At 44.5% G+C, this 13,847-nt stretch overlaps 1 protein-coding gene across 6 annotated transcripts in view; it reads right to left on the reverse strand.

The window, feature by feature from the left end:
* Positions 1 to 13,847, reverse strand: part of RGS6 (regulator of G protein signaling 6) — a 278,903-nt gene that overhangs the window by 21,665 nt on the left and 243,391 nt on the right. For all 6 annotated transcript variants that reach the window (XM_054067562.1, XM_054067563.1, XM_054067561.1 and 3 more), the window contains one exon: positions 6,802 to 6,891. In XM_054067562.1, coding sequence (XP_053923537.1) covers positions 6,802 to 6,891 — 90 coding nt within the window. The remainder of the gene's footprint in view (positions 1 to 6,801; positions 6,892 to 13,847) is intronic.

Genomic DNA, 13,847 nt, shown 5'->3' on the forward strand with positions numbered 1-13,847 from the left:
CAGCGAAGGGAATAAGGAGCTACATATAAGGGAAAGCCACAGTAATGACAGCATGACAGTGTGCTGGAAATAAGCACTACACTGAAGGTGCTCATCAGTTTTGCCTACCTGGCATATCATCTGCCACAGACTCAGCTGCAGTAACAATGTCCAGGATAAAGCACCAGTGCAAAACCCAGTTATAGAAAATGTAAGGAAGTCAAAAGCGTATCAGATAAATTGGATGAGAACTTGTGTTGGTGAGTCTAGACAAAGCCTCGTGATATTTCTGCTTGTTCATCACAGCTGCCATAAACAGCAGCATTCTGATGTCTGAAGGGTTAACTGGAAGCATCCCAGGCAGAGATGTGACTGATGTGCCCTGCTGCATAACCAGAGGAAAGACCAGAACATAAGGCCTTGTTAAGACTTTTAATCTTTGTCCAGAAGAAAGGGTTAAGCAACATCCCCACTTACAACCACTTGAGGAAGTCACACCACCATCTCTGATATCCCAAACTGGTAACAAAAGTGAAAGCTAGAGGCACACATTGCGGATGGAGCCAATGCCTCAGATCATGTACCAAGCAACAAACTAGGTCTCCTAGTTGTCTGGGAGGCAGCAACATATGCAGTCCAATGCTCCCCAAAGAAGTATTTAACATGCACTAACCCAAGAATTAGTTGCCTCTCCCTCCATGTGAGAGAGGAAAGGGTAAAAAAATGTCAGCCTCATTCTTTCGCAGATCTCTTCCTTGAAGGAGCCTTGGCTGAATGTGTCATGATAAGCGGGACTGAGGAGAGCAATGCATGGCCACCGGGCCTCTGTGCCGGTCTCCCACAGGGGCAGCAAGACCCACTGGCACCCGGGGCACAATTTCACTCAGGAGAAGAAATACCTAGACAAAAGTCAGAGCACTCCACAAAGCTCCCTAGAGGAGAAAAGTACTTGGGGGTCTGCAGCATCGCATTGCTGCAGACGGCAAAATCTGCATCTGGCCCGACTGCACTTTAAAGTGGGGCTTTGGTGTCCACTGGGGACAAAGGAGAGGGAGCTGCTGAAAACAGGCCACACTGTGCCACTGTGCTTGCCATCAAAATTTAGTGTATCTGTTTTCACTATCAACAAGGTGATGCATCTTCTCATCCAGCAGGAAGACAGAACAGTGGTCACCAAAGATGATGAGCACCTTGTTCAGGTGCTGAGCGCTAGTCTAGTGCAGAGGGGGCCATACACAAGGCTGTTTCTCTACCATGGCTGAAGACATGCCTGAGGAAGCAGGCACAGAAAGCATGGGTGATGTCCCACAGAAGTGCTTTGCAAGCACAGACTGCAGTAACCCTGCACACTTGGCATGGAGATGGCAGGCTGGGACCAGCTGGATGTGTGGAAAGCTCATCGCCATAGCATCCAGCTCTGAGTCAAAGCATGACATTTTCTAGTAAAATAAAAAGCAGCTGAGGCAGGCTGGCTGCAGAGTGATGAGTTGGCCTGAACAGTTGTAATAGCAGTGGGTGTGGGTGCTGTCTGTATGGCTCTGCAGCTCTTCCTGCTTGCTTGCCTGCAGACCATGTGGGTGGCAGCCTGCTACGGAGCTGCCTGCCTGCCAGCATACCTCCAGTGCAGTGCAGAGGTGTGGAGGCTGCCTCGCACAGCAGAGGAAGGAAATTTAAAAATAACAAAATAAAAAAAAAAAGAAAAGAGATCGAGTCAGACCTTTCTCAGTCCTGTGAACAGACCTGGGGAAGTGTCTAACAAAGCTGCAGACCCTGGAGCCGTGCCTGCTGCAGCACCACAGCAGCACCTACACGGACACTGAGTGCAAAGGCAGATAAACACATGTACATACCAGGTGAAGCAGTCCTCCTGGGTGCAAAACCAGGGCATCTTTGCCAGTAAATGCACCAACAGACTCTACCACTAATAGCAAAGGACATGTAAATTTGGAGAAAATATGAAACAACCGCCCTCACTGCACATGAAAACCTCTTAACCCAGGTAGGTGCAGAAAAATAGTTCTCACCACTTATGAGCCATTCACTAATTATTGACTACCTCCTCCAATTTTTCCTTTTTTTCATGATTAATTATTTACCCAGCCATCCCAATTTGAAGGTCCTTTGTGTAGATTCTGCTGGCACAGAGCAGTATAAGTAGAAAAAGCTTATGAAAACCAGCTGACACTAACTATTAAAAGTAATTATAAGGTAATTGCTCAGCATCTTTACAACATTCAAGCCAAGCCCTGCCGTTGAATGAAACTGGTCATGTATGCCCTGAGGGGACTGAGACAGGGACAGAATCTGAAGTAGAAACCTTCCTGGACAATACAGAGCAGCTGGGACGGGGGGGGGTCTGGATAAAAGTAATGCTTCAAAAGGTGTGTGCTGAAAATGCAGCCTGTCCCTCATGGCATGAAGCTCCTAGACAATGCCTTGCTGACACTTTTTGCCAGCGAGAAGGGGTAGGAAATACATCCAAAACTTGGTCTTCTGAACTGCAGGTCTAGAAAAATGTCTTCCTCTCTCTCTCCATCCCAGGATTAACTTTGTTGGCTACTGAATCCCTTTTTTTTGGTGGGCGACTTTAGGGCTTGGGGTGAGTTTTTTTTCAAACTTTAACTTGGTGAAAACCATGTGTTCCAGAGGGAATGGCACCAGATGTAAATAAAGGATAACTACTTTCCTGGCCTTGGTTGAGGAAAAGGCCAGGAACAGGTCCCTGGCTTCTTAGGCAGTCATGTACACCTGGCTAAAGGGAGAAAGGAAAGGGCATGTACAGTGCTACGAAATGGCTGGAACAGTATTTTCCATCTGTTTTGTGTCCATCTGAACAGGATCACAGATATCTCACCTTTCTCTGAAACAGCTGGAGAGAGATGGTCTGGTTCAGAGAATGCTCTAACCAAGCATAATACCAACCTGCTCTTCCCCAGTGCGATGGGGCTCACTCCCATGACTTCAGAGCCAGCCTGCACTGCAGCTGCGGCTGCCTTTCCCGGATGTTCCCTTGCCTGCGGGAAGGGCTGGACAGCAGGAAGCCACCCCATGCCAGGTTGCCATGAACACCAGAGCCATGACAGCTTGGCTGCTGCTTCAGCTGGCTGTCAGGTAGCAGCCTGCTAATGCGGAGATGCTCACCAATGTCATTATTTCACCTTTACGGGGAATAATGGAAAGTACCTTGAGGTCTTTTCTGTTCCTTTCTCTCTTTTCCCCTTAAAAATAACTAGCAGAGCATGTGCCTGGCTGCTCTTTCACTGTTAACAAAGCTCCGGAGCACCCCCACCCCCTTCCATGGTGCAGTAACTATCTACATTGCTCCTTCCCTGGGGAATAACCCCCTGCTCAGCAGCCAAGTCACCCAGCCCAAACTCTTCATTGCCTCAAGCAGGGAGGTTTGTCATGGCACTTGTTCTAACATGAGGCTTGCTGCCATCTAAGGACACCCAGACACCATTTTGGCTACTGTGGAGAAGGGCTGGGGTGCGGTGCAGTGGTGATTAGCTGCTGTAAAGTAGCCTGCAGTAATGTGCATATCAGCAGAAAGAGGAGCAGGTTGATGCTTGACTCTGCACAGCACGAGTGGGACATGTTGCATAGATACACAAATAAAATGCAATGAGTTTGTTGGGGATGTCAGCACCATCCAGCCCTTTGCTGCTGAGCTGGCCACTTTCAGCATCCCCGTGATTTCTATCTGCTGCAGAGGGAAGGCTAAGAGTGGAGGCACAAAGCTCAAATTGAGCCAGTTGTAAGCTGTTCCTGCTGAGGTCAGAGCTCTGCCCTTGTCCCTTCTCTCCTCCAGGCTGGCAGGGGAGGAGGACTTCTGTGCAAGGCAGGGAGCTACACCCATCTTACCCCCTCTGCAGCACACTGTTTCCAATCACACCCTTGCTGGAGGCCAACCTCTTGTTCCCTGCTGAGAACTGTGAATCTGTAGGATTGAGGCCAATAATGCTGTGGTTATTTGTAACGACACTGAGGAGAACAGAGGGAAAAAAAAACAATCTAAAATGGATTAATGAAATATGTATGTCCAGTCTGTATGTAGCCTATGTCCACTGTCTTGCATCAGTTTGTGGTGTTCCTTTTATCCTCCCTGGTGCTTCTCATAATTGTGTTATTGCATCTCTATTCCAATCCATAACTTGTCCTCCCTCCCTCTCCTCTATTATTGCACTCCGAGAGCAAGGAGGGAAAGCTCTTACATCTGTAGTTATTGTATGGTGTGGAAAAAAAGTAACTCTTCAGACTTACAGTACCTTACAAATCTCAAAAATGTCAAGAATGTTTTGAGGCACTAATCAAAGCCTTGCCAGTGCTCCATTGAGGAGGTTATTGTTATTATTCGTACTCAACAGAGGAGAGTGTATGAGGCAGGCAAAGTTGAACCTTCTTTTCCCCAAGGACTCAAAAGAAAGTAAATGGGGGAACCAGGAGAAATGCATGGATTTTTGTGGCTCCCAGTCCAGTGTTTTAGCCACACAGTCAACCTTGTCCCTTCTGCTGCCCACTCAGCTTGCCACAACCCAGTGCTGAAGGGCAAAAGATCCCAAATGACATAAAATTAGCCACAAAATATTAATGTGTCAATCTCAAGCCATAGAGACGCTAATATGCTTTGAGCAAGCAACTCTTTTAGCCCAAGTCCATAATGTTGTGCTTCTGACAGAACTGATTTTCAGTAATAAAAGTAAAGCTGTGTCATATTCGTGTGGTATACAGGCAACATCGGGATAATGTCTTTGGGGCAAGACATACTCATGCCCTAGAGAGATGTACTCATCAAGTCTTAAACAACTGAAGTGAATTTCTACTCACGTCAGTGAATCCAGGACTTTGTATGCAGGCTCTAAACCAAATCCTCCATCCACACAGGCTCTGACATGCCACTGGTTTTCTCTTTTCCTTCCCTGTGCTTTCCAGCTATTTAGAGGAATTTTAAAGGGATGCCTTCTCAAAGCTGCACCAAAGTTACTGAAGATCTTACCATGTAGCTCAGCTTATAGAAGCTTCATGTTCTTTCTGTCAGCATCTTTGTACCTAGGCTGCTTCAGAAATGTTCACTTTCCCAATACAATGCCACGTGATTGCAAAGAGCTTTGCAGATCCTGCAGTAACGTCAACTCCCCTCCTGCATCATATGAAGCCAGAAAACAATCCATTTACATAGATCTACTCCTGCCTTTTTGTGCCTCACTTGGTTTACTCGTGCACCTACAGCTCTTTCTAAAAAGAAACCTGATTCTTAGTTCCATGGCTATGTTAACACGACATCAAAACCTACTGCAGTTTGTGGTAGATAAGAATGTCATGCTGGCACATTCAGGACCAGATGTGGCAGCAAATAAAGGACTGCAAATAAAACAAAACCAAAAATAGAGAACCACCTCTGGTTTGAACGGGCTCAGCCAGGAGGAAAAAAGTCTCCTGCTTTCAAGCACATGAACCCTCATGTGTTCAATGGAGATGAGGGCAGGAGGCACGATAAGCTGATAGGAGTAGGAAGATGGCAAAGGTCTTTATGCTTTACACCAGCAAAAGATTTCGCCTTGCACCTCCTTCTTTCCCCACCGCCTCTGAACTCTAAGTCAGGTCCAACCTTTTCAAATCTAACCAGCACTGGTTTATGCTGTCTCAAAACAGACATTTTGAAACATAAGCCTGACTGCTGCCCTCCAATACCTTCCCCTAATCCATCTGCCAGTAGTCCCAGGTACAGCAGACAGAGGGGTTTGTCTCCTTTTGTCACCGTATGCAAACTTTTAGGGCACAAAATGACAATCAGGACAAAAATACCACCGGGATTTCATTGCATTATGCCAATGCAATGTAATTTGGCAGAGAATGCAGCAGATACACAGAAGGGAAGATGGTGATGGGAAACCACACACTCAGGCTACAGTAGTCAGGAGTCAGCTTATGTATGGTCTTGAAAACAAAATGTAAGTGGGACAAGTACATGTGAACATGCATGCACAAGCACACAGACAGACAAGCAGACTTAGGGGACTAAGTCATGAAGTGCAGGAAACATTTGAACACAGCCACAAACGCATGGAACAGTAGCTTACTTCTCAGCCCCTCAGAAAGAAGGGACACTTGAACAGGAGCTGCTGTAACTCTATGTAACCACTCCTTTAGTACCAATAACTGGGTATTTCTGGCAGAAACATAGTCCCGGCAAAGCACATGCAGACACTGAAAAGGCCAAAAAGAGCTCAAACCCAGTTCTTCTGTAAAAAAAATGTGGCTGGAATTCTTGATTACTGCATGCATTGCAATTATTTCTTGTCTCCAGCAAAAAAGGAAACATCTCTGGGGAGCCAAAAGCAAGAGAAAGGGAGAAAAGGATCATGGCAATTCCTGCAGGGAGGTCTATAGGTAAGGCATCCAAAGGGAAAATCCCATGGTGAGGCTAGGGAAGAGAAAATCAGAATCGGTGATATTTGCACCAGTAATGAATATACTGATGAGTTCTCCTTCTCATAACAGACACCACCTTTGTCATGAGGAAGAGCTGGTACAATTTTAAGTCCCTGCACTGAGTTCAGGAAACAAAAGTGCTTGTGCAGGGCAAACACTTTCACATATTATTTTTACCTTGGGTCACTATGATTTCACCAAAACTCACACTCAGGCTGTGCATATGGATGCCATACCCTGTGACCTCAGTGAAGAGAACAAAAGTGCTCAATCCTTTCTTAAATAAAGGAAACAAAAAAAGGAAACAATATATTCATTTTCACACTAGCAGTAAGCAGCAGATGAGAATCAAGAGGTGCTAAGAGATGCAAGCACGTCCTTTCCAACAGATACCTTCTTCTTTGCCAGCAATAAGTCCTGGTAAGCATTTGAACGGAGGAAGCGTGCGTAGCTGTCACTCTTCATCAGCTTGTAAATGTGCTCCTGTGGGACAGGAGGAAATGAGAGACAGAGAATTGTTATCAAATCTCATTTAGACATCACAGGGATTTAAAACACAGCAAATTAGAAGGAAAAGAGACCGATCAAAGTTCTAATTAAGTCTGCTATTATTGATTATCTGTGTTGTGGTAGTGTACAAGAGGTCCATCCTGGGGCAGGACCCTGCTGTGCTTGGGGCTGTATGAACACAAAGCAAAGAGATGGCCCCCATCCCAAAGGCACATTATTCAGTCATCAGTGTTATTCTGCAAAGACTGCAACTCTCTGAAGTCCCCAGATTCTAAGCAGGTGTCTAGCCAGGCTGAAACTACTGGGATGTCTCAAAAAAGGAAGAAATAAACACCAGAAATTGTCCCATAGATTAGGTTTCATTTTACCACTCACAGATACTTGAACTATCACCTAGCACTCCCCTCTGGTTCATGGAGGGGAACTGATACTTGGACACATTTCATCTCCACTTAAGACACATACTTAAAGCAAGCCAGTCTGTTAACATGCTGAAAAAGCCTGCATCTCTGGTGACAATGCAGGGAGGTTATATAACTAGCTCAGATGTGGAAGGCTACATCATATGTATAAAGTTATACCAGGTAACTCCCTCCCATAGGGTCTTTCTTCTCCTAGCAAGTAAAACTACTGCTACCAGTTTGCTCTGAAAGCACTTACTATGTACTGCAAACTTACAGAGTAGTGTTTCATTGCAGCAGAACTTCATGCCTACCCTTTTCCTATTTCCTTGCTTAGTTTTACTTTCCTGCTGAGAATTCCTTAACACAGTCAGCTCTTCTTCTCCCAATTATCCCCAGATTTGTAATAGATACTATTCCAAACACCAAGAAAATAAAATCAAAATACTTTGACCAAATAAAGACTGAAAACACACCAAAGGAAATCAGGGAAAAAAATGGCACCATGGACATTTCTCTTAGACTTTGCCCAAGGAAGCACTTTTATAGACTTAATGAGTAATTTTATCTACACTGATTTATACAACATGAAATATTCTCTCCTGCCCTAAAGCCATTGTACATGAAACTTTAAAAGAGCCAAACCAGACTGAAATCGCATAGCTTATTTCACACTGCTAACAAGCCAGGCAGAATTCCCTTATCTTCGCCATCATGGGTAATTAGTGATGACCTGTCTATACACAGAAGAACTGCTTAATTCAGCTTTCTTGCACTATTCTATGCAGTCCTAAGAGAGGCATAACTGCCACTAGTTTTCCTACGACACAGCACAAACATATCCTTTGAGCTACAATCTGGTGTGGAACAATTTTTCCTGGTTAATTTCTATACTTGCTTTTAGACCTGACAAATCCTCATTTGTATAGCACTATCTATCTGAAAGATATAACAATATTTTGCAATATAAATGCTTGTATAAAGCCATTTAGTAAATGTCATCCTTCCCTGCTGGAGAAAAACACAAGGGAGGGTATAGCCTCATACTTTTTACCTACAGCACTGCCATGAGATTTCACATCTAGCTATGGGACATCAGTTCTTTTTATTCAGGACAGAATGAGCCAAGTATGGACTAAGACAAGAAGAGGGAAAACAATTCACGTCATGGATATGATTGTCAGAAGATTTCTATTTCTCTAGTGTGAATAAGAATTTTTAACATTAGCTTGCTCTCAAATACTTCAACTAGCAGAAACTCAGGTTTCAGTTGAACCCAACTGTATTGCAACCATTTCACCCAAATTGTTAGCTATTAAGGTTTCTCAAGGACACTCCATGTGCTCCTAATGAGTTCTTCATAATTATCTGGGGAAAAAACCAACCACCTAGCTATATACCTAAAAGGCTTTTTTCCTTCTTTTTCCAGGACCATCATGAGATTGATGAGTAAGCGGGGCAGCCACCTTGTAAGCCATCAACAGTAAAGGTCCCTCCTCTTAGCGGTCCTCCCTTGCAGCACCCAGAACACACAGGGTTCTGGTAGGAGGGAGTGCTGAGGTGGGCAGGAAGGTGCTGTGGGGCTGAGGTAAGGTAGTGGGTCACAGAGGTATTCTGATTAACATTTTGATAGTCATGTAATTAATTATTTTTTTACTACCTTTGAACTTCAAATGATTTCTTTACCTGTAGTTTGACAACTGGGTCTGCTCTGAAAAACAATATCATTTTTGGAAAAGAACATTCAGTTTTCATTGCCATGCAGACACATCACATGAGCCGTTTGCAGGCAAAGGAGAACACACCAGGCTGGTTGTACAACCCACTGACATACCAGCACGTTCTTGCTCGTGTCACGATGACTTCATATATTTCATCTCAAAACACTATAAACTCAATATCTGGCTGTGGGAAGCAGGAAAACTTATTTCAGTCCTGAGATGAAATAAACCACAAGCTGACTTTTTAACTGAAGCCCTTCCCTGAGAAACAGGACTATTGCACACCCGTGGCCCAACTGCCACTGCGGTTAGCTAAGTGGTATGAAGCATTTTCTCTACTTTTCACATCTTGGAATCACCAAAGAGCAACACTGCTACCTTTCAGCTGTTCACCAAAGATACAATCAAACAGGAAATAACTACTCCTAGGCTTTGAATACTAATGAAGAAAGAAGGTTGGGCATTGGAGAAGGGAGGGATATGCATAGCTTCAGAAGCAAAATTTACTGCTTAATTGCAAGAATTTGAAGGGCTTGCTTTGAAGAAGCTCTGGTCTGGAGGCACGAATGATACACTGATCATTTATTTTACAGCACAGCATTTCTGAAGCACCTACTGGAAGTCTGAGCAAGTTGCTCAGGTCAGCAAAGACTGCCTTCCAATTTGCAACAATACAGGACAGCTTACATTGCTGCAGCCAAAATCCCTGCTGAGACTGCACCATGAAGGTTTCTGCTAAAATTGTGGTTGCAGTGTGTGTTCAGCCAAGTTACACAACAAACCTAGCTGCAGGACAGGAAGTGCCAGTGGCTGGGACATTTATTTTGATCTTTAGCCTACTCTGTTCTTCACTACCAAGATATTTTCTATTTTCTGAAACCTGCAACTTGCTAGGGAGAACTTACAGATAGCATTTAGCAGCGCCTCATTTTTTAAATACATTGAGAGCTACTGGAGGTCTAGCAACTGAGTGTATCTGAGGAAGCCTGAGCAACAGGCCTAACAGGAGGTGTCTGCATAGATTTAGCTGTTCTATGCAACTTGTGTGAATTGACTTGTCCCCTTCTCTTATGGATAGACTCATGGGTCTCTCACTTCTCATTTTACTGAGCAGCTGCTTTTGTTCCTCCTCTTTGTCACATGGTGGACAGGGAGCATAGACTGACCAAAGACTGAAATCACCAACTGCAGCTAGCATGTCTAGTGATATACTTCATACATATGCATGCTTCCTGACATCCCTGACACTGCTTGCAAAAAAATTTGAGCATTCCCATCCTTAAGCTGTGAGAAATCTGCATTTTGTGAAGTTGTTTATTATAGGGTAGCAAGCTCATTACTACTAGTTCCCTGTACACGCAAAGCAAATCCACTACCTATGTAACCCTATGTAATTTTTAAGACCGCAGCATAAGCCCTGGACATTACAGTCTCCTGTGCTGCAGGCAGCTTGGCCAGAATTATCACTGTGACATTTCTTTGCAAGTGCAATACGAAGTTCTTGTACCACATCGGCACAGCAGCAGGAAGGAGCAACATTTCATCTGGGCATTGTAACATTTCTCAGCCATTGCTGGGTACCACTTCCCAGGTACTGTTCAGACTCCCAGCTCTAGACCGAAGACAGCAAATCTTTAGGGAGACACATTGCAAAACCAGAAATTCAAAACAATCTCCTAACAAAAATTGCCCAACTTATCTATCAAACCATTATACTAGGTAGCACCCTGCTTTTAAAAACAGATAGCAGGAAAAAAAAAAGCCTTTCAAGATTTGGCTAAGACCTGACAGGCATCATGTATCCCACTGGTCTCCCATGCAGCCTTCCCAGCTATCTCTGAGCACCAAGAGACTCTCTAGGGCCACTGTAGTGGCAGCTGTGAGTTGAGACAGGGACTGACTTGGCATGTGCAAGCAAGCCCTGGCAAGCTGGCTTTTTGAGCTGACTTGTCACTTAATCCCTCACAGTGTGTTTGATGAGTGCTGGCTGTACTGATGCTCCCCTGCAAGGACATATGCATATTTGGAATTGTCAGTCTAACATGGAGGGTGACAAAATAACCTGCTTTTGTAATTACAGTGGATTTTGCCACCAGGAAGCGAACAATTCCTTTATAAGACTCCTGAAAGCAGCAACCGGTTTGCTGTCAAACATCCCTAGAACTGTTGTTCCCCAGACCCTGAACCAAAGCAACAGAGGCAATGGGGTCTACGTGCATCTCTTCTTGAGTAAAAGGCAGACATCCCTTTCATGTTTTGGGCACCCGATCACATCTCTTCCATGGTAGGAAGAATTACGTAGTAGGTCTGACGGTCATCCAGCTCCACGGACCATATTCTCTACACCTAGGCTTATATCATGAGAGTTACACTTCAGACAGCATAGCCGTTCCACTTGCCATTGCCGTTGCGTGATATAAAAGAGAACAATTAGTAAATTTTAGAGGGAAATACTGTTACTTTTGTGAATTAGAATACAAAGGAACCAGCCGGGTAAATCACAATCCTTCGCTACAGTTCAATGAAACCAAAAGGAAATCCCACCTCAGCTACAGTTGACAGCTTAAGTGCAGGGAAATAAACCTTGATAAGATTCAGCATCTCTTGGCTGCTTTCCTTCCACACGCTCTATCTTTAGAAGGAGATGAAGGACAAGCTCTGTAAATTTTCTTGTCAAGAAGGGAAAGGAGGAGGAAAAAAAAAAAAAGTTTGCAATCCAGGCAAGAATGTGGGAGGTGGCTGAGATAGCAGAAACTGCCTCAATGCTGCACCTGCTTAAAATCAATGTGTTGCAATATGATCTCAGGTCTCGCTCCCTCTTTGCAGTCAAAGCATAGTGGAGAGCACAAGTAGAAGCCAGGCAGGGCCTTGGGAACAACTGAAGAATATGTGGGAAAACATCTAAATGATAAAGAAGTAATAACAAAATCTGACTTGCACAAAGCATCTGGTAGACTTCAGGAATTTTGTTCCCTGTTAACATTTCTTTGTAGTAGAAAAACTTGGTTCTTTGCCTCTGAATCATGTATATGAGACAAGAAGAGTGTTGGTGGCTACACTTCCATTTCTAATCCCACCATCCTACCTGTATCTTACCCACTGTGGGACTTTATGGCAGGTTTGAGACTTCTAGGAGCTTGTGAAGGCCAAAACCAATGTTCTCATGACCTTTGAACACCAGTTAAGATTCCAGAAAGCCCTTGAATTTTAACTTGCTGACAGAAAGTTTTCCATGTTTACACCTAAACACAGCTGTAAGCTTTAGATGGCAAGGGGGATACTGCAAATTCCTTGCTTGCTTCAAGCACAGTTTTCCCATTTAGCATATTTGTAGCCCATGCTGGGGGGCTTACGCTAAGGCCAGAAGCTGTTTAGATTCACTTGAGCCTTAAGGGACTACTTTGCTCTTCGTAAACTGGTCAGAAATCTCCTTGCTGTAGCTGTCTCACTAACACATTTTGGATTGTTTTGGAGCACCCCTTCACCCTATCATTAAGGGTGAGAGTTCCTTTGGAGACTTCTTTGTATTGTAAGCACACAAACACAAGCAGCTGCCCCTCTGGCTGACTACAAGGGAGATTTGCAGAATGTCAGACAAACCCATCAGAAGAAAAGTCTACAAGCAATGTAAAGCAGTAGATTAAATAACTAAATGAATAAAAGCAAACTGCACTGAATGTTTATGTTTGTTCTATATGTACAGTGGGCACTGGGGAGGAATTTACTGCAGATTTGCACATGAGAAAGCAGTGCCTCTGTGAATGCCTTGTGGCCTCCTCTGGAAGGATGATAAGGGATGTCAGCTGAGGATCTGCTCAGGGTTTGCTTTTTCAAGAGCTGTCTTCATAGCACAGAGGACATGGGAAGGAGAAAGCAGGGAGGCGTTTTTCTGAGCACACAGTTTGCGATTGCTGCACCTTCCAGTTAGACTTGGGAGCAGCTTAATGCCTTTCTGTTGGCAGCTCTACCTTGCACGGACATCTGTGGTGGAGCGAGTGAGGTTAACACCCGTGCCAGCAGGCATGCAAACTGCAGTCAGCAAAAACTGCTATCCAGAGGCTCTTAAGAGATGTATCCTATTCACCTTGTTGTACTCTTCCCAGCCCACCCTCAGGAACCCTGCCCACCACAATCCCTCAGGACTCCCTACCACACCACCATCAGCATCTTCCAAAAAGCCAAAGAAAGGAATGGAGATCTACTCCTCTTTAGCAGTTACCTGTGCCACTGCCAAACCCAAAAGTTCTTAGGAGCTATTATGATCAATTACCATTCAGTCGAACTGATGGCACTGAAATGCACTCAGAGAGTGCAGGAAATAATGGTGAATCAGCTCTGGAACCTTAAATAGTAGCAGACACAGCTGAGCTGACACAAGCAGTGAAGAAGCAGTTGAAGAAAAGGCCTTCACACTTGCCCTGGCTGAACCTGATGGGAAACACCAGTGAGGGTAGGAGGCAGGGAAACACAGGGTGTTTATTCCAGTTCCCTTTAATATCTCCGAATTCCCACTAAGAATGCCTCTGGATTTACTTCTTCTGGTCACTGCATTTAGGATTTTACTCTTCTCAACACTGTTGCACTGCAGGGTTTGAGCTGTCTGCACACATTAACCAGGGAGAGCCCCCTTTCTGAAGCCTCACTGGTACCTGGCAGTACTGCCGTCTAGCAGGGCGAGGGGTAAACAAGGGCTCTGGCTGCTGCGGGCTTTCCTTGATTTATGGTTTAGAAAAGAAATGTTTCAGGTTGGTAAGTGGCACATAAGGGTCTTGGTTTGAGTGTGAATTACTCTGGAAAATCTGAGCAA

Source organism: Cuculus canorus, chromosome 5 (assembly GCF_017976375.1).
Source record: "Cuculus canorus isolate bCucCan1 chromosome 5, bCucCan1.pri, whole genome shotgun sequence".
NCBI lineage: Eukaryota > Metazoa > Chordata > Aves > Cuculiformes > Cuculidae > Cuculus > Cuculus canorus.